The sequence below is a fragment of the Aplidium turbinatum genome, chromosome 5, assembly GCF_918807975.1.
Source record: "Aplidium turbinatum chromosome 5, kaAplTurb1.1, whole genome shotgun sequence".
Lineage (NCBI taxonomy): Eukaryota > Metazoa > Chordata > Ascidiacea > Aplousobranchia > Polyclinidae > Aplidium > Aplidium turbinatum.
In genome coordinates, this window is record NC_137476.1 from 15,957,062 (window position 1) to 15,976,869 (window position 19,808).

General features: G+C 39.0%; 1 protein-coding gene across 1 annotated transcript in view; it reads right to left on the reverse strand.

The window, feature by feature from the left end:
* The window catches only part of LOC145771273 (ubiquitin carboxyl-terminal hydrolase 47-like), a 247,893-nt gene that overhangs the window by 104,559 nt on the left and 123,526 nt on the right, over positions 1-19,808 (reverse strand). Inside the window, exon 19 of the mRNA XM_082583009.1 lies at positions 11,971-12,090. Within this exon, the coding sequence (XP_082439135.1) occupies positions 11,971-12,090 (120 nt within the window). The remainder of the gene's footprint in view (positions 1-11,970; positions 12,091-19,808) is intronic.

Below are 19,808 nucleotides of genomic sequence, written 5' to 3' on the forward strand. Positions count from 1 at the left end.
ATCCTACGTTTTTATACTGCAACAGAAAATCCCTCAACCAATTTGGTGTTGCTAGCAAAATTTGGCATGCTGATATATTTCCATTATGGTGTGAAATAAAGCAAAATCACAAAATTACACATGGATCAGAAAACTTCTACAATATGCTACAAAGGATCAGAAAATTTCCAAACAAAAAATGCTGATATTGCCTTTGAAGTTGTGCAAAGAAATGGCTTTTTTGCACATCCTGAACAAGTTATTTTGGGGATGCTTGGACACGTGGATGAAAGTATCTACAGGCAAGCTGTAAACAAAGTGTTGTCCATGCGTGGAATGATCCCTGAATTCAAATTAGACAACCACAACTTTGAAGGAGGGTTTCTGGAACTAGAAGATCAAGACAGGCAGAGCCAAAGGGCAACAAGTTCAGTTCGAAAGTATTTAATTCCGAAAATCAATGTGAAAACAAAGGCATTTCACAAAATGGTAAACCTGGATTTTCCTGGCCTGCAAGAACCTCCTCTAACAAAGACATCTCAGTGATAGTGAAATTGAACAAATTAGACAAAGTCCATTGCAACTTGAACATCCTTGCCATAACCAAACAAAGACATGTCAAACTTGTATCTGAAGCATCTAGTTCAGTTGCAACATTTGAAAGAAGGGATGGGATGATACGACAAAGAATTCGTTCACCAAAACTGATGAAAATGTTTGACAAAAAAACAATTCACCATGTAAATTAACAACAGATTGAATAATATTTATCTATTATATATACCGGTAATAGATATGTGATGCAAGATTGAAATGTGCTGATGCAAGGTGCAGTTAAATGCGGTTCATACAACATACATAGGCCTATGAGTTGAGATGCATGCAATTAAGTAGTCAATGTGCCCCATAAATTATTGACGGCTATCATAAATGAACCTTCCAATTTCAGAGAAAAACGGATATGTATATTATGCTATGTTTTCTTGCTAATATGTCCAATTTGCTCACTGGTTGTTAAACAGGGGTTCCCAACCTTTTTACGATCTCGTACCACTTGAACCCTCTGTACTGCCAAGTGTACCACTTCTTGCAGAACAACTAATTTGATCGAATTATATTTTATTCAGAAAAATAATATCGGCCTACTAAAATAACACCAAAGCACCACAAATAAATTTAATGAAATTTTTGTTTAGGCTAGCTGTCCACCAATTGGTCGATGTGCGGTGTACATTTGCTAACAGCGCATCGAAAGTCATTTCCGGACATATCTAGTCGGTTTCGATTTTTTTGACTTGATGTTCATCATGACTGAAAATCCCTGCTCGCACTCCCACGTAGAAGGGAAAATGCGTACTGATAGCTGCGGAACAGCATGGGAAGCTAACGTTGAATATGAAGAAGTCATAGGCTACTGAGCCAGAAGTTAATTGGAGAACATTCCTTGTAACCGTTATTGAACATTTTATTCCGATCTATTTTTAGCTTACAACTAGCATCATTCAACGCTATTTGTAGCTTAAGCTATAAAATAGTAGATGATATCTATCAAGAGCAATCATTTGACCTAATTAATGCCCACTGTCGCACAGCGTTGTACGGCTTTTCAAAGCAACTGTGTTCCTTTTTGACCACTGAGATGACCTGTATTTTGAAGACTGTAAATGATACAAAACAACAGGAATAGTTATTAGTTACCTAACAATAAGAATAGGCTTCGGGATTTTTTTTGCAAACAAAACCAGATAAACAAAATATATTGAAAAAAACGGAAGCTGCCCACGTACCACCTGAAAAACCTTCGCGTACCACTAGTGGTACGCGTACCACAGGTTAGGAACCCCTGTTGTAGAAAGTATATATTATAGTTGATGTAGTTGTTCCCCATTGCTCATGGTTTGATGATAGCATTGACTATGGATCAATAATCATGTTAAATCGCTCGACTTTGCAAGTACGTGACTGAAAAGACAATGCTGAATTAATTGTATAATTGATGACTTTGTACATTACAGGAGAAAATAACTGCTTTAAATTCTATGTTGTTTTTGCATGCTTTGCAAAATATTATATACATTATATGTCAAGTAAAACCACTGAATGTTATATATATACATATATATAATTATACAAAAACTGAACTATTAACTCTACAAAAAAAGTGCTCAATATCAAACACATGGCCAAGCAGAGAAATATAATCAAATAAAATTACTCGTATCAAAAACCATAACAGCCAGTTTTGTGATGGGATCTTCAGATAATTCTTGAATAAGAACCTTCTGAATCCCATCATAGGATGAAAGAGGCTGTTACGGTCTTTTGGATACAATTACTAATGATTTAATTTGAATGTTATATATATGCTTTTGCTACATTCCAGACCGAATGCGTCACCAAAGTGAAAATTTCTACAATTTTTCCAAGACTTAAACCACTCGCTTTAGTAAAAAATGTGTTTTTTTCTAAATATCTCAATTATTAGTGCAACTATACTAAAAAGTTCTCTTGGAACAGATAGAAACTTTATGTTTCTGCTTCTTTTGAGCTTTGTTTTTCACCCTTCCAGTCCAAGTGGTTTTCGAGATATGGCAATTTGACCTTTAATTGACCTTTTGGGCCTGGTGGCACGGCCGATTGAGAGGGCCACCCCCCAAAATTTTGGGAAATGATTTTTAGGTCGATTTGGCAGCTTTTTAGAACACCTTTTTTGAAATACAAAAATAAGTGTTTTTCAGCCCACCCTAGTAGGCTATTCATTGTACTAAGCCTTTGGCACTAAGGAAAGTAAGGTGGCCAGTTCCTTTCTCTCGGCCGCCTTTCCTGCAGCAATTATGTCCACCCAATTTCAATTTTGACAATTTTTGACCCAACGCTACAATTTTGACAAATTTTTGACTTTTTTTGACAAGTAAAAAAATAATCGCCCTAATTATTACCAATTTTATATCAACAGGTGTTCATGTTGTCACTGTGTGGCAATGGATGAGCAACATCAACCTTTGTGCGGCTGTTAGATAGATACAGCACGGATGAAAGACATGCATGATTACATTTACTCTGCTAGTTTGTGAATATATGGCGCTTTTGAAACAAAATAAATTGACTTGACTTGCTATCGGCTTATTTGTCTCCAAGTTAGCAATTCCAATCAGCAAATATAAAGTAAAAAATATTTTTTTTGGTTTTTGAATCCTTAACCTCGGACTGACAAAGCCTTGATAGGTTATTCCTGGTAGTTCCGCAATCCGCATACTTGTAGAGGCTCTTGACGCAGGGCCGGTTACCGACATGGACAGAGTGAAGCTTTCCGATTGTTGAAGTTTTGTTGCTTGGGAATTATTCCATTCACTAGGTGCCGCTGAATGGAGAGCAGTCCTGAATGCGTTGCTCAAGTGCACATCCTGAGAGTCGAACCAGCGCCATGTAATCTTGATCCGGGCGCGTAACCACTGAGCTAACGGGGCGGACTAGGTTAAGGTAGAATTAAAATGGCCTTCATAATATGTAAGTCTGCAGCGAGTGAAAAATGCACTAAACTATGAAAAGCAATTCAATGTCCTGTTAAATCTACATAAAATCGCTCATTTTGTTGGTCCAAGAAATGTATGTGATCAGACAAGCGTGAATTTACACAGCAGCCTATGTAGAGTTGGTTGGTTGTGTAAAATCATGTGTATGCCATGTCTTTGGATGCAGTATTTGAACTACGCAACATTGTTTCATTTTCCAAGTGTAAAAACTACGGATTGTAATCATAGAAACTCAGGTAAATGAGAAAATACATACAGTTAAATCGTCCGCAGTAAGAGCTATTGCCCGATCAGCTGATTGCTAGTCGTTAGTGACGTAGACTGTACAATCGCACGCTTCGCTGCTCACGCCCATTCCCGTTTTGAAAGCTTTGAGGAAAGCACGCGGAGAATGCTGATCAGGCCGCAATGGGGCAAAATTTTATTGAAAATCGTTTTATGGTAACATGTTAAACACAAAGAACGGGTATAATCGCCAAGTCAGGTTTTTCCTTTAGCATCCCTTTGTTTGTCTTGTTACTATTGTTCGTTCCTTTTACTTTTATTAATTGTCACAATCACTGTGAGAGGTCTAGCGACGGGCTGTTTTGTATCTTGATCGAGCTGTTTTGATTGTAAAATTCTTATGCTATAGGTTATCATCGGTTATTGTCCTCTAGTAACCTTTGATTGCGAGATCTCTATTATGTAACGTGTTTTCTAGATCATTCTTCTGCTACGTGCAGATCTAGAAGCTTCTTTAAACTTGCTTGTTTACGTTTAGTGCAACGTGACAGGACAATGAGTCCTTATGATGTAATATTACGTAACCTTCTCGAAGTTACTAGACCGAACAATCAGGGCTGCGATTTTTGCCTTTTTCGGTGACGAGGTCACTTGACACGCGCCATCACTATTCGACAAACGCCGTGCCTTACGCAAAAAAAAAAACGAAAAAAAAAAAGGAAAATAAAAAGGAAAAAAAACTGAGAGAGGACTAAACATGGTCAGGTCGAAGAACAATCGGGGGGGGGGGGTGGGGGGCATCACGTGATGCAATCATAAGAGTGCTGACTTACGTAAACTTTCCTTCACCAGGTAGGCTACTTCAAAGCAAGGTCTAAAAGCGACGCTTCACACGAGAAACTCCCAAGGTGTCAGCGCCGCTATTTTGAACACTGCGGGAGAATGCTTTGATCGAAGTTCCAACGCCTGGCATCAAACATTTCGCAACACACGTTTCGTGCTATTCGACACAACGGGTTTCTTTTATAGATGAAATAACCTAGGCTACGTTGAGTTGTCAACGTCTATGCTAGTTTGTATTTCGCCGTTTGAGCTAATTAACCATATTGCTCTGGTAAAATGACTGTTGGATACTTGCTATGAAAGTTTTTCACATGTAGAAAACAGTCTAGTTTCCGACCAGACGTTCAGAAATACAGATAAAAAAGCCGCTATTTTTATGGAAAGGAACATTTTGAACACTGCGGGAAAATGCTTTGATCGAAGTTCTAACGCCTGGCATCAAATATTTCGCCACACACGTTTCGTGCTATTCGACACAACGGGTTTCTAACTTTCTTCGAAGTAGACTACTTTTACTTGTCAACGTCTATGCAAGTTTGTATTTATGTCTGACTTATGCACTTGTTGTTCCACGATTGCAAAAATGTTTTGCAATGTGAATAAAGAATAGTAGACAGATAAACACGGTTGCAACTCGACTTCCTTCCACTAAAAGGGTTTCTGTGATTACCTAATGGGCGATTTTGCACTTGCATTCACAAAAGCACACAACCCAGCTAGCAAAACCCGTCGTTTTTACATTGATTCAACGTCTGCAGACGTTGGATCGAAAAAACGAGAAACGAAAAATATACTGGAGTACTGGAGTAGTCTATCACGACCGCACTGTTTGATTTGTTGTGGTGTAATGATACCAAAAGTAGCGATACGCACGCTATTACGTTAATTCACCTTAAACAACTGAGGGGAAAAGTAAGTTAATTTTGGGTTACCTTTAAAGTAAGTTAACAGCACAAATCGATTTAAATTTCCTGAAGGGTAATATTGCGTAGGCTACCCAGATAGCAAAAATCATCATTTTACATTGATTCAACGTCTACAGACGTGAAGTCAATGCAAAAATAATGAATTTTGATGCCTGCTATCAATGCCCAAGAAGAAATTTACGTTTGTTTTACATTAATTCGACATCTAGCGACGTTGAATTATCATAAAATAATGTTAATTGTTCAACCAGGTACCGGTAACAAATTAATAGCTCACTGCGAGATGATTGCCTCGATTTACGTTTACACTAACATAATTTCGGCACAATTGGGATACTGCGAGCAAACACGAGTCTGTTTGATAAAGAACTAGCTGTCAGAATCGGAATTATCAGATGCTGTATCGGAGGATGAGGTTGTCGCGTCGTCACTAGAATACTTGAAGACGCAAAACTACCCGTTCATGAACGCGCGATGCCATATGATCAAAAGCATTACTTTACTGCCAAAGAACCATTTATCGAATTTCGTACTACTTTTTTAACTTGACCCCGTAGCTTTTCTAATTCCAATTTGTTTCCGTCATAAAATTCTTTACAAACTTTGCAAAATACCACACTAACTTTTCCCTTGTTTGATAATCTATAGCAGGTAAATTCCACTTTTTAACTGTATCTTCTTTCACCATAATTTATATTCGCAACGACACCGGTAAACAATAAGCATTCGATGAAAAAATAACTTTTTCGTAACAATAAGCCGGTATTTATAAGGTTGCAAACTTTTTACAGTTTGCAAGAGCATTGTCAGCGCATAAAATAGCTTGCGTGATGCTCTCTGCTACCGCCATGTGACACGCGATGAAGAAACGCATAAAATTTCGTTTGATTAAACATTAAAGCATACGGCAATTGCCGCCGTAATCCAAGGTTTGTTGATTTGGCGACGGCAATGTTTTTGCCGTCGTAGATACAAGCTAACTTCGAGGGCTGTATACATGTCATGTAGGTATATATATAACTTGGCGCTTGATACTCCTTTGCAATCACTCAACCAGCGTGCGATTAAAAACTTAAGTGACTCTGATACCACACAACTTGTGCGGTAACTCGCGGCCAAACGCTTATAATCTGATTCTTGTGACGTCATATTACTATTCGACAAACAAACGCAGAATTTTGGTCGTTCGACAAGAAAGAAAAAATCGCAGCCCTGCGAACAATCTTCTATAAATAGAGGTGTAAATTGATGAACTATAATTATGAGTTGATTATTATGAGTTGATTATTGAGAGTTGTGTTATGAGTTGTGAATTGGTAAAAGGTGCAGAAATTATTGTTGATTGAGATTTAATTGAATACAAGTAGATGAGAATTGGTGCTGATGTAAATTGTGTTCGAAATTAGAGTTATTTGAGAAGCCGTTTGTTAAAGTCTTTCAAGAATTTTCATTATCATTTCACCAGTAGAAATATTCGACATTTAATTGACTGCCTTTCGGTAATATCCCATTAAACCATGTCATTGAACCTTACCAAGTCTCTTTCCTGGTAAGAGATAAACTGTGACATTCAGGGGGCTCGTCCGGGATAAACCAAATTATGAAAAACCGAAACAATATATCAACAACAAGCTGTCAAAATGGCGGATACTGTCAAAAATGAGATGATCGAAAACTTACGGAGCATGGCTGAACGAATGGGGCTGAGTGGCAATGAGAACTCTCAGTTTGTGATGGAAGAGTATCATAAAATAATGGACCAAAAAGCTCAGCAAGAAGCTGACAAAAGAGAAGAAAAAAGAGCTGCTCGTGAAATAAGGAAAGCAGAACTTGAAGCTGAAGAGAAACGAGCACGAGAAGCAAAAGAGAGCAGAGCTTGAAGCTGAAGAGAAGCGAGCACAACAAGAAGCTGAAGAGAAACGGGTGCAGCTCGAAGCTGAAGAGAAACGTGCGCAGCGTGAAGCAGAAGCTGAAGAAAGAAGATCGCAATATGAATTGGAAAAGTTAAGACTTGATTTAGAAAGATAAAACTGGACATTGGTGAGCGATCTAATTCTACTAACGAGAATGTTCGAGATGTTATTGTGGCGCAAGTTAGACGTCCAGATTTGCCATCATTTGTTGAGGAAAAAGATGATTTAGATAGTTATTTGTTAAGATTTGAAAGATATGCTACAATAGCCAATTGGAGAAGACAGCGTCGACTACTCAATTAAGCATGTTGTTGTCGAGGCAAGCCCTTGATGTATATTCAAGACTTTCACAAGAAGATGCGATGGACTACGACAGATTAAAGTTAGCTTTGTTAAAGTGATATACTGTAATTTTACCGAGCATGGATACCGTCAAAGATTCCGTGAGGCAAAACCTGAACAACACGAAAGCCGAGGTCAATTTATTGAACGTCTAAGAAACCTTTTGTTAAAATGGTTTGAACTTTCGGGGGCCGAACAGTCATTGGACAGATTGGCAAATCTTATAGTTAAGAAACAATTCACAGATTCATGTTCGAAAGATCTTTCAGTTTATTTAATGGAGAAAAGTCCCAAAGACTCTAGAAGACATAGCCAGTGTGGCGGAACAGTATTTAATTGCCCATGATGATAAGTTGTCGACCGAAGAGATGTTGTCATTCGATAATGTAGAGGAGCAAACAAATAATTTTAAAGGAGGTGCTGTTCCAAGAGAAGTACGTTGTTTTAATTGTAATGGCTTAGGTCTTAAGGCTGTTACCTGCTGGAGGAAGACTAACAGAAATCACCAGGAATCGAGGAAGTGGTGCAATCGTTGCAATAGGCAAGGACACGAAGCGAAGGAATGCAAGGACAAGTCGTTTTCCCTATCCAATCAGTCTGGAAAGAATGGGAGAAACACAGACGTTTATCGAGGTGGTTGTGTGATAATGATTTATGAACTCCAGCTTGAGGAGAGACTGGATGAAGATGATCAGTTGGAGAAGAAAACGGGAAACAAGACAAAAAACAATGCTTGCGAAAAAATAATACCCGAAGATTACCTGCCAGTAGTGACTGGAACAGTTGGAAACAAAAAGGTAAAAGTTTTACGTGATTCTGGTTCTACAGGTATAATGGTGAGGAGAGATTTAGTAAAAGACAGTCAGTTAACGGAAAAAAACTGGCCATGTGATGTCGATAAATAACACTTCAATCCAAGGACCGTTTAGAGAAGATATATACCGAAACTCCGTATTGTAAGGGGACTGTGAAAGTGTTATGTTTACAAAACCCTTTAGTCGATCTTATAATCGGAAATGTTACTGAGAGAGATTCTGAAGTTACTTGTTATTCTTGTGGCACGAATGGTCACTTTGCTCGAAATTGTTCTGCAGATAATCAGCGACGATCTTACGATCACGGAGTTTGCTATGGATGCGGTAGACGCGGACACTTTGCCAAGGAGTGCGTTGCTGACGGCGGACGTATTCGGAAAACACACATTGCCGTGAAAACCACTGCTACCGATGTGGGGAGATTGGACACATAGCCAGGAGCTGCCCTTTAGATGAAAAGGCTTGCTACAACTGTCACAGAGAAGGTCATCGGCCAAGGACTGTCCGGAGAGGAAGTGTTCCCGATGTATGAAGATGGGTCATCTTGCTCGCCGGTGCACTGAAGACATTGAGGACAGTGGAAACTTTCACAGTAAACGTAATGATCATTGTTTTGAGAAATGCTGTCGTTGGTAGATCATGCAACGATGGACTAATGAGAACTGTTTTATTGAGTAATTAATTGTTTTGGTAATGTGTTTTGTATTGATTGTGCTATTATAATGTTTGCAACAATATTCTAAGGCGTATGTCACAATCACTGTGAGAGGTCCTGCGATGGGCTGTTTTGTATCTTGATCGAGCGTGCTGTTTTGATTGTAAAATTCTTATGCTATAGGTTATCATCGGTTATTGTCCTCTAGTAACGTTTGATTGCGAGATCTCTAGTATGTAACGTGTTTTCTAGATCATTCTACTGCTACGTGCAGATCTAGAAGCTTCTTTAAACTTGCTTGTTTACGTTTAGTGCAACGTGACAGGACAATGAGTCCTTATGATGTAACATTACGTAACCTTCTCGAAGTTACTAGACCGAACAACCTTCTATAAATAGTGGTGTAAATTGATGAACTATTATTATGAGAGTTGTGTTATGAGTTGTGGATTGGTAAAAGGTGCAGAAATTATTGATGATTGAGATTTGAAGTAATTGAATACAAGTGGATGAGAATTGGTGCTGATATAAATTGTGTTCGAAATTAGAGTTATTTGAGAAACCGTTCGTTAAAGTCTTTCAAGAATTTTCATTATCATTTCACCAGTAGAAATATTCGACATTTAATTGACTGCCTTTCGGTAATATTCCATTAAACCACGTCATTGAACCTTTCCAAGTCTCTTTCCTAGTAAGAGATAGAAAGAAACTGTGACATTAATTAATTCGTCCTTGTGTTACTTTACGTGATTGCGTTTACTTTATTGCAATCTTGTACGAAAGAGGCAGACCTTAAAGGCTGTAGCGTTAGGCTACTCCGTTGTTTCGTATTATCATAGTATTGTTCCGTTTTCTTTTATCTGCAGTTCATTTTTCGCTTTATCTTTGCTGTGTCTCTTGGTGACTTGCATATTTCGCTCCTAACTGTGTTTTCATGCGGGTACGTGCATAACCGTTTACGTACTAAGCGAGATTAAAGAGATGCCAGAGGAAAAAATCTCACAGTAGGTTACGCTAGCGGTATAGCAGAAGGGTTTTTTTCTTTTGCGATCCCCAGCTTCGCGTTTACAACTGTTCTTTTCCTGGAGCAAAATAAATAATATACACGTCCGATAGGTAGGCCTACATAATTAGCGCTTGATACTCCTTTGTAATCACTCAACAAGCGTGCAATTAAAAACGTATATGACTCTGATGTACATCCACACAACTTGTGCAGTAATTCGCGGACAAACGCTTGTCTGACTCTTGTGATGTCATATTACTATTCGAAAACAAACGCAGAATTTTGGTCGTTCGACAAGAAAGAAAAAAATCGCAGCCCTGGTCTCAACAACCAGTTATAGGAAACTCTATCTGCTTGAGTTGTCTCTGCATCAGATATGGTCATTAATCTTGCACCAAGTTATGTAGACCAGGGGTGTGCAACCTTTATTACAGGAGGGCCAGATATAAATAACTGGGTGAAGCCGCGGGCCGCACGTTTATTTAACATATGATTTCTAGTAGTTGCAGGCACAAAAAGTATTTTTTTGTTAGCCATGTTATTCTTATGGCATTATTAGGGGTTATCTCTTTGCAGAAATAATCAGTCAAGACGCATAAATTTCTGAAGAAAACTGCTGTTCAAATTTATTGTCACACCGACTTTATATGAGTTCAGTGAGAAATTTGCAGCTGGCTTCTTTTCTCGACAACTTTTTCCCAATTTACTTTAATGGAAGTGCTCGCAATTGGAAGTCCATTTTCCAAGTGTTTGTCTGTCAGATCCGATCGATAGGGAGATTTCATGACGCCTATTTTAGAAAAAAATTGTTTGCACAAATACGTTGAGCCAAAAAGAACCATTTTTGAAGGCATGAGTTTTTTCAAATGTGGAAAGTCATCTTGGTTGAACTGTTTTCGGTAAAAATCGCCAAGATTCATTACTAAATAGCCTAGCCTACTTTGCTTTCAAATCCGTTTTCTCTTGAAGATCGATCAGTTCAAGTTGGATATCAGCTGGTGCTTTGTCAATGTCTGTCTTGAATGGCGAAGAGAATATACCAAACAAATGTTCATGAGATTTGAAGTCCTTAAAACGAGCCAAAAATTCATACAACAATTTTTCAAGTTGGTCTGCAAATTCAGTTTTCTTCTCCGGATGCATTCCATATAATCTCTCAAAGTTGGAAAGTGGAAAAAATTTTCTGTCTGTTTGTGAGCTTTCCAAAGTCGTAATTTGTTCATAAAGCCTTTTATGTGACCATACATTTTTACGTTCCAAATGATTAAATACAATGGATTTGCGGTGGCCGGTGGGAGAATTCTAAAATGGTTAGGCTAACAGAATTTGTTAGCCTAACCATTTTAGAAATCTCCCATAAATCTACAGTAGGCTACAATAATCCACTCCACAATGAATTGTTCACACGTAGGCTTACCAGACTAAACTAAATTATAAACACGTTTCGCGGGCCGCGTACAATTCAAAATTGGCACATCTTCGCGGGCCGCACAATTTTTCTACGCGGGCCGCACGTTGCACACCCCTGATGTAGACTGTACACTTACATTTGTATGTTACAAATCAAATAAAAATGATTTGGACAAAATCAAACTCAATAGATAAGCTGGATCAGAACATGGCAATGTTATTCATTGCTCAAAATTGGTTTATATTCTATCACTTCAATTTTACAGGTTTAAAACTACCGCAAATTATGTAGGTAACACTTTTTGTATGACAACCATACTTACTTTTGCACTTCTGAAAAACCCTTCTTCTTTTAAAGTGCGCTTGTTGTGTTGAAGCAAATGTCGGTCACCATTGTACTTTTCATAAGCGACCAACAACCGTTCCAAAGGATAGTTAACTCGCTGAGATGTAAAAATCAACCATAAAAAGAAAATTAAGAAGTACCTTTCTGGCTTCATACATACTTCATTGCAAAAAGGATTGCATCTCTAATACGAATATGAACCTATACATGCAAGTTTTGGATATTGGATACAAGGTGTTCGTTTTCAAGCATTATTTTTGCATGCATTCAACGCCCAACGGTTGTACATTTAAAGATGTAAGTTGCCTTTAGAATGAGAACGTCTAACTGATCCACCGAAAATTACCACTTTGACGCCCACGAAGAACGTGTTGTGTTTTGGTAAGGTACTCACTGAATAAGAAACTAGACATGCAAAACGTTTTTAACCTGCCCATGTACGTCAATTAAACATGTTTACCGCACTAGGCGGGCTGGATTAGCAAGCAGATTACCCTGATCTCAGAAGTAAGTCTTCAATCTCAGAAGTAAGTAGCATTAACCATGTACTTCTAGACTTCTGTACTGGTCACTGGAGGCGCATTCGTTGCTCGCTGTACCTTAGTGGACAGAAACGAATTGCGCGCTTTCAAATCAGTTGTTTGCACACCTAAAACGTTGTATGCACACCTAAAACTAGCAAAATATTTTTGCAGAGTCTGGTTGTGACGTCACGCAAGGAAATATTTTATTTTGACAACACTTGATGCGGTGTGTGTTCGAATTGCAAAACCAAAACTTTGTTTCAAGATTGCGTGAGAAAAAATGAGTTTTTATTTTCATAAAAACAAGTAAAACATGTTTTTGAATATCCACTTCATGCATGTCAACTCTCAAAATGAACATTTGCACTAGTAGTCAGGTTCGTTATGTAATTTTGTTTAAAATTTTTGGAGATTAGCAAACCTATACATTTTTGGAAAGCTTAGACCATGAGGAATCCGAAAAAGGTTGATTACATTTGCAGAGATGTCCGCATGGCCGCCATTTTGAATTTTCAAAATGGCCGCCGCAAAATATATATTTTGATATATCTTGACTCCTAATAAACTTAGAAACTCTATGAAACATGCTAATTCTATGTTTTAAGAGTCAAGAAATCCATTAGAAGCATACCTAGCGTTAACCACTTTGCAATTATCCACCATATTGGTTTTTAAAGTGGCCGCCGAAATTATATTTCGTTACATTACTACTTATACACAGTGTTACGTCGTATTTGTCAGCCTACAAAAAAGTATTTGTCTGTAATTAAGTATAAAAAATGAAAATAATGAAATAAAAAAGTAATTATTCGTATTTGTTGTCCGCCTACTGGAAAAGCATCACACATGGAACAATCACTGCAGTGTATCAGAAAGCAAATGTTCCAGGAGAACTAGTCGCACCAAAGCTCGAACTTACTGCAGCTAGGAACTTATCAATCCTTCCATATCATGTGCCCATTAAGCCATGTGCCAAGCCAAAACCAGAACTTGACAACAGAGCGCAGAGGTTTGAAGCCAACACAGCAGGTGTTGCTCAGTCATATGAACTGACCCAGTTAGGGTGGGTCACAGCATCTACTTAGTCCAGAGCAAGAGAAAATAATGAACAGAGCAAGATCCCCGGATGGGCAGGATACAAGTCACTCATCTCATCTTGCCAACCACTCACTCACGTTGGTACACTGCCCCTGCTACCTGAAGTTGCTCACGAGTGGCCTACTATGCTGACTGTGATTCTACAAGTATCCCAGCTGAAGACGTTAGTGTTGGTCGGGGGTACCCAACTGTGATAACCTTCGACATGGCCCTCTACGAAAAGGCAGTACAGTACCTAGACGCACGGGTCGACCTGAAAAGAGAAATTGTTTCCAGACTGGGTGAGCTGCATGCTGTGATGGCTGCACTAAGGGCTCTCGGAATTTCTATAGAGAGCTCTGGGATTGATGATGCCTGGATCGAAGCCGATGTGTATGGATCTGCGACCACAAGACAAATTCTCAAGTGTGCGCACTACAAAAGAACTCTTCATGAACACTAGGGTGGTCCCGAAAACCGAATTTTAGAAAATGCAATGTGACACTACCCAAAACATCTCCAAATGACCAAAAATGGACCCTGTAAAAATTTCAGAGAGATTGAACTTTGTTTAGAGGTGCCAGATTTACCTTGAAAATTCAGATTTTTTCTCTATGCGAACATATGGGAATTGGGAAGCTACAGTCTGTAAAACCATACTTGACACACTGAAGTTGAAACTATCCAACTGTTGATATAGTTGTAGGTAATGTCCTCTTTTAAACTGGGTTAATTTTTTATCAGCATGATGTTGTGCCATTTCACTGACCACCATTACTTAGCTGCCATGTTGATAGTCATAACAGTAGATAAAATTATGTCACACCAGCTCCCAAAGCTTTGTCTGTAGTTGAGTAAATATTCTAGATTCAGCTAAAGTTAGTTCAATTCAGCAATACTGGTCAGAAGTCTGGTGCTTGTGTCCTAATTTCAAAAAAATTGAACAAGGACATGTTTCATCTGGCTTGTCGTCACCATATTCTGGAACTAATATTACAAAAAGCCTTCTTGACATGCCTTGGGCCATTATCTGGACCAGACATTCTCCTTTTTAAGTGATTTAAATCAAAATGGAGTACATTGAATACAGATGGGTATGTGACATTGGAAAAAGATGACAGCAGCTTTTCTGATGAAATCATACAGTTCTGTATCCACCAACTGCGTAACAATAATTAGCCAACAGACGATTAATAAGAATTTCTAGAAGTATCGGTCATAATCCTCAACGGAACACAACCGCATGGAATTCGATTCTGTCATCTTGGTGCCCTTCATCGCGCCAGATGGATGGCAACTGCTGCATATGCACTCAAAATCTGGTTATTTCGAATGCAGTTTGATTTGTCAGGTCAGGAGCAACGTGGTTTAAAGCGATTTGTTCTGTTTGTTTTGAAGGTGTATGTAAAATCATGGTTCACAGCACCTTTAGCTAAATGTGCACCATGACATGACCTGGAGCTCTTGAAAAGGGTAAATGAGTATGAGCAACATGATGCAGGTTTATCACAAGAAGCCATGAAAATATTTTCGCGGCGCTTATGGTATATAAGTGAAGAACTTGTGGGCCTGGCATTTTTAATGATGCTGTTTCTGTTACTCAAAAAAAAGTCATGGTTTCTGCGTTAACTCATAAAAGCAGTACACCTTCAAAGCATCTTTCTGGAGTACCAGATGACATTTCATCAAAAGATCTGTCGCACTTTGTCACATCAAACACCATGAGATTTTTCCAGATTCTCAACTTACCATGTGACTTTCTGAAGGTGGAAATCACATCATGGAATGCTGATGACAATTATGAGAAAGCGCAAGCCATTGTTGGTGGCCTCCATGTAATCAATGACTTTGCCGAAAGAGGTGTTGCTTTGATGCAAAATTTTAACAATGTATTAACGAAAGATGAAGAGCAAATTCAATAAATTCTACAAGTTGTGGAACAGCACCAGCAATCCAGCATGCTCTTTCAACTTGCAGCAAAAAAAAAATCTTCAGAAAGTGTATCAGTCCACAGACTGAATTGTATTATGTACCGTATTTATCTTTAGAATGCACTAGTTAAACTTCTAGTATTCCAGTAATATACTTTGGAGTTACAATGATGCACGAAGCATAACCTAGTACTAGAAAATTATATCAGTGTTTTCTACAGCAGAGTTGGATGAGAGTACAGTATTCTTACATATCATTTTTCTCATGTTTATTGTTCGTTCTGCCATAATGTGTTGTCTTTTTAAAGTACAATTGCAAATGTTACGCTATCTTGGGGTGGGTTTCATAAATCGCTCAATTTATTGAATTTTCACCTGTAATCTGGCACCTCTAAACCTTTATCAAATTCTTTCAAACTTTCAGGGAAATGTTTTTATATAAAAAGGAACCAAATAGAAGTGTGTGCACTACAATTTTTTAGGTTTGAATTTTTCGCATACATTTGAGGACCACCCTAATGAACACATCCACACTAACATAGCTTTTTTTATTAACTGGCCTTGGATCAGTTTTTCACAGAGAAAATTATCCACATCTGAAAATTATCTGTTCAAGATCAGCAGATAAGGTCCAGGACGCACATACATCGTTATCTGATAACAGGTCAATGATGAACTATGTTTACCGTGTGGAAACGATCTTATTCCTTGTCGAGGCATCCCATAATGCAGATCTCAATCTCCATTTGCAAGCTGGTGAGGAACTGAATAAGCCCTAGATCGAATAAAGTACAAGCGCCTTTGGCCATGGTATATTGCAGATATGCATGACCTGAAAATCCGCTCTGGACTAATTGGCATTTCTAACAACACGAATGCCCGGCAACGGTTTCTCCTGGCTGCACCAAAGATGTCACGCCTCTCAGAAAAGTTCAAAGAGCAGTTTGGAGACACTTCTTCCAAAAAAAAGTTACCCTAAAGTACAACCAGCCATTGTCAGGAAAGGGTATGAAGCTGTTGACAAGATAAAAGCTACCACACTGAGTCACGGAAATCCATTCGCAGTTGAAGGTGATGAGTTGTATAACTTCATCACACACGCATGTGTTCCACAAGTAAATGTCAAACAGATCCTGACCGTCAATGAGCAGGGACAACAGCTCTACAAAGAGTATGTCGCAGAACGCATTAATGGTGATGTCAGCTTATGGGCTCCAGTAAAAAAGCAGAACAACCCCATGCACATGTCAAGAAACAAGAAGCAAACAGTCAAGGTTCGAGATCAGTCGGTCGATCTGAAAAAAAAACAAATGGTCCTATCCAGATCAAGCCGGGATATTGACCATAAGAACGCTATCGGTAACTATGAGTTCACCCTCACACCGAGAGCACTACTCGCTCCAGATGGATCAGTTCTACCATGCACATGATCAAGTTCTACCATGCACATAAATCAAAGTTCATCTATTGCCTGCAGCATCTGGTTGAAACTGATGGATCAGAGCATGTGAACCAGCATCGGGTGGACAGAGAGTTGACACTGCTAATACTGAACTGTTACCATCGGCATCGCACGTGAGTCAGAAAATTGCCATTGTCAATAGCATGGTGGTCGTCCAGAAGATGACAAAGAATACGAGGCCATCACGACAGTCAAAGATCTTACCCAGCACTTCAATGACAAGCTCATGACGTTGACAGCAGAATTTGACGAGATTAATCTGGCGTTCGACACTTAGGCTACAAGTCTGACTCTTTGAAACAGAAAACTAGAGCAAGACGACGAAAAGGCAAAGATCCCGTCTAATATCAAATCATGGATGACACCAGAATCAAGCACATACCACTGAGTAGGTTCCTGTCCCATGACCAAACGAAAGCAGATTTTCCACAGTGTCTTGCTGAAGAAGTAATGGGATACAACATGCATTCTCCAAAGCTGGTGATAACTTCAGCATCAGGCCACACCAGAAGCAATCGGAACATCACATTTGAAGTGAACAATCACGCAGAAGCTGACACCTTGATGATCTGCCTCGCAGCATCAGCATCACAGCGGAGTCCTGGTGCGCAGTTAGTTTTTATCAGTCTGGACACAGTTGTCCTTGCTGTTGCAAACTACCACCAACTCTGCAAACACTCGTCCATTTCCATGCTATCATGTACACTGGTGATCGCACCAAATATGGAAAGCTCTAGGACAGGAGAAGGCGAAAGCATTACTCGTATTCCATACTTTCAGTGGAGCTGATAATGTTGACAGATTTTGAGGATTGGATAAAACCAAGTGGTTCCAACTGTACCTGAAGGCAAAAGTAGAAACAATCAGTGCACTAATACAGTTACCTGAGAACAGCACACTATCTCAGAAAGTGAAAGAAATGCTGGCCAACTTTGTCTGCACGATGTACTGCCCGAAGGGTGTCTACATAAGCAACATTCCAGAACTGAGATGGCACCTGTTTTGCAAGAACTTGGCGGAGAATCAAAACTTGCCTCCAACAATTGGTGCATTAGAGGAGCACGTTAAACGCGTGCGAGTTCAGAGTCGTGTCTGGTGCTAAGCCACTGTCATGTGGCAACAGCTCCTTGATCCACTTCGGCATGGCTACTATCAGCATGAAAGTGGGATTTCACCAATCACCACAAAAATTCTACGTGCACCACAAGCCATTATTCAGCTAGACCAGTGGTTCTCAACGGGGGCGGTACCGCCCCCCCAGGGGGCGTTTTGATTTTTCAGGGGGGCGGTATGATTACCTCGGATTAAGGGGGGCGTTTTGATTATTAGAGGGCATTTTGGTTTAACCTATCTACCGCACAGCGTAGCGACTTCGTCAAAGAGCTCGTATCTTTGTGGTAGCATTTCCTACCTCATACCTGGTGGAAAAGGGATTCAGCTGTGTTGTTCTGCTATATACCAACCCACTTGACATAACCATAAGAGGTGATCTTCGAATGTTTCTCACTGGCTTTATACCGGATGTGAAGAAACTGGCACTTTCTCACCAAGCCCAAGGTTCACACTGACTATCAGTAGTCCTATAGCCTATAGGCTACTGTTTGCATGCTCGCAAATATATAATTGCTTTTCATCAAATATAGGCCTAGTTACTATAGGCCTACTCTCCAAAGCCCTTACAGCCTGTTTCGCCCTAACAGGGGGATCATCATAATTAAGGTCCTTATATTCTAATAGAAATAAAATTCTATTCGAATAAGGACCTTCTGATGATCCACCTTTTAGGGTAAAACAGGCTGTAAGGGTTTTAGAGACTGGTAATAGCCTATATTTGATGTAATTCGCTCTGCTTGGCATTGAGCACTTTTTGTAGTATTAATAGTATGGTATTTATTGTTTTATATTTGCTTTTCGTAATTAATCGTTATTGTTGGGGGGCGGTAAAATTTTTCCAGCTTATGAAGGGGGCGTTTGGCCAAAAAAGGTTGAGAAACACTGAGCTAGACCTATGCCAATGCAAAACCAACTGCTCAACCCAGAGATGTTCGTGTCGAAGGAACAACTTGACTTGCACGGACTTGTGCCTGTGTGGGACAGACTGCGAAAATGACGTTGACTGTAATGCTGGAAATAAGACTCAGAACAGCTGTTGGAAAATGGAATTGTTTTTTGTTTGTCCAAACTATGACAGTGGCATGCAGGCTTGTTTCTAATGAATTCTTTAGTCAACATAACTTAGCACTGGCATGTTGAATAAAGTTTATATCTCAACTAGTAAGTAGTAATGTAACGAAATATAATTTCGGCGGCTATTTTTAAAACCAATATGGTGAATAATTGCAAAGTGGTTAACGCTAGGTATCTGAGTATGCTGCTAACGGATTTCTTGACCCTTAAAACATAGAACTAGCTTGTTTGATAAAGTTTCTAAGTTTATTAGCAGCCGAGATATATCAAAATATATATTTTGCGGCGGCCATTTTGAAAATTCAAAATGGCGGCCATGCGGACATCTCTGCAAATGTAATCAACGTTTTTCGGATTCCTTATGATCTAAGCTTTCCGAAAATGTATAGGTTGGCTAATCTCCAAAAAGTTTGAACGAAACTTTTTTTTTTGACATAGTGAACCTGACTATAGACCTTGCACTGTTTGCAGGAAACAAGCAAATACCATTATTTTCCTTCAGTGCTACAGTATGGTTTTGAAAAGTTAGTTCATTTAGACAGTCAAGGGTTGTAGTGTAGGGGCTTAAATTTATTTCTTTTTCATGTTTAGTCATGTTTGTGTGCATAACAGGCCTATCAGACAGGCTAAACTA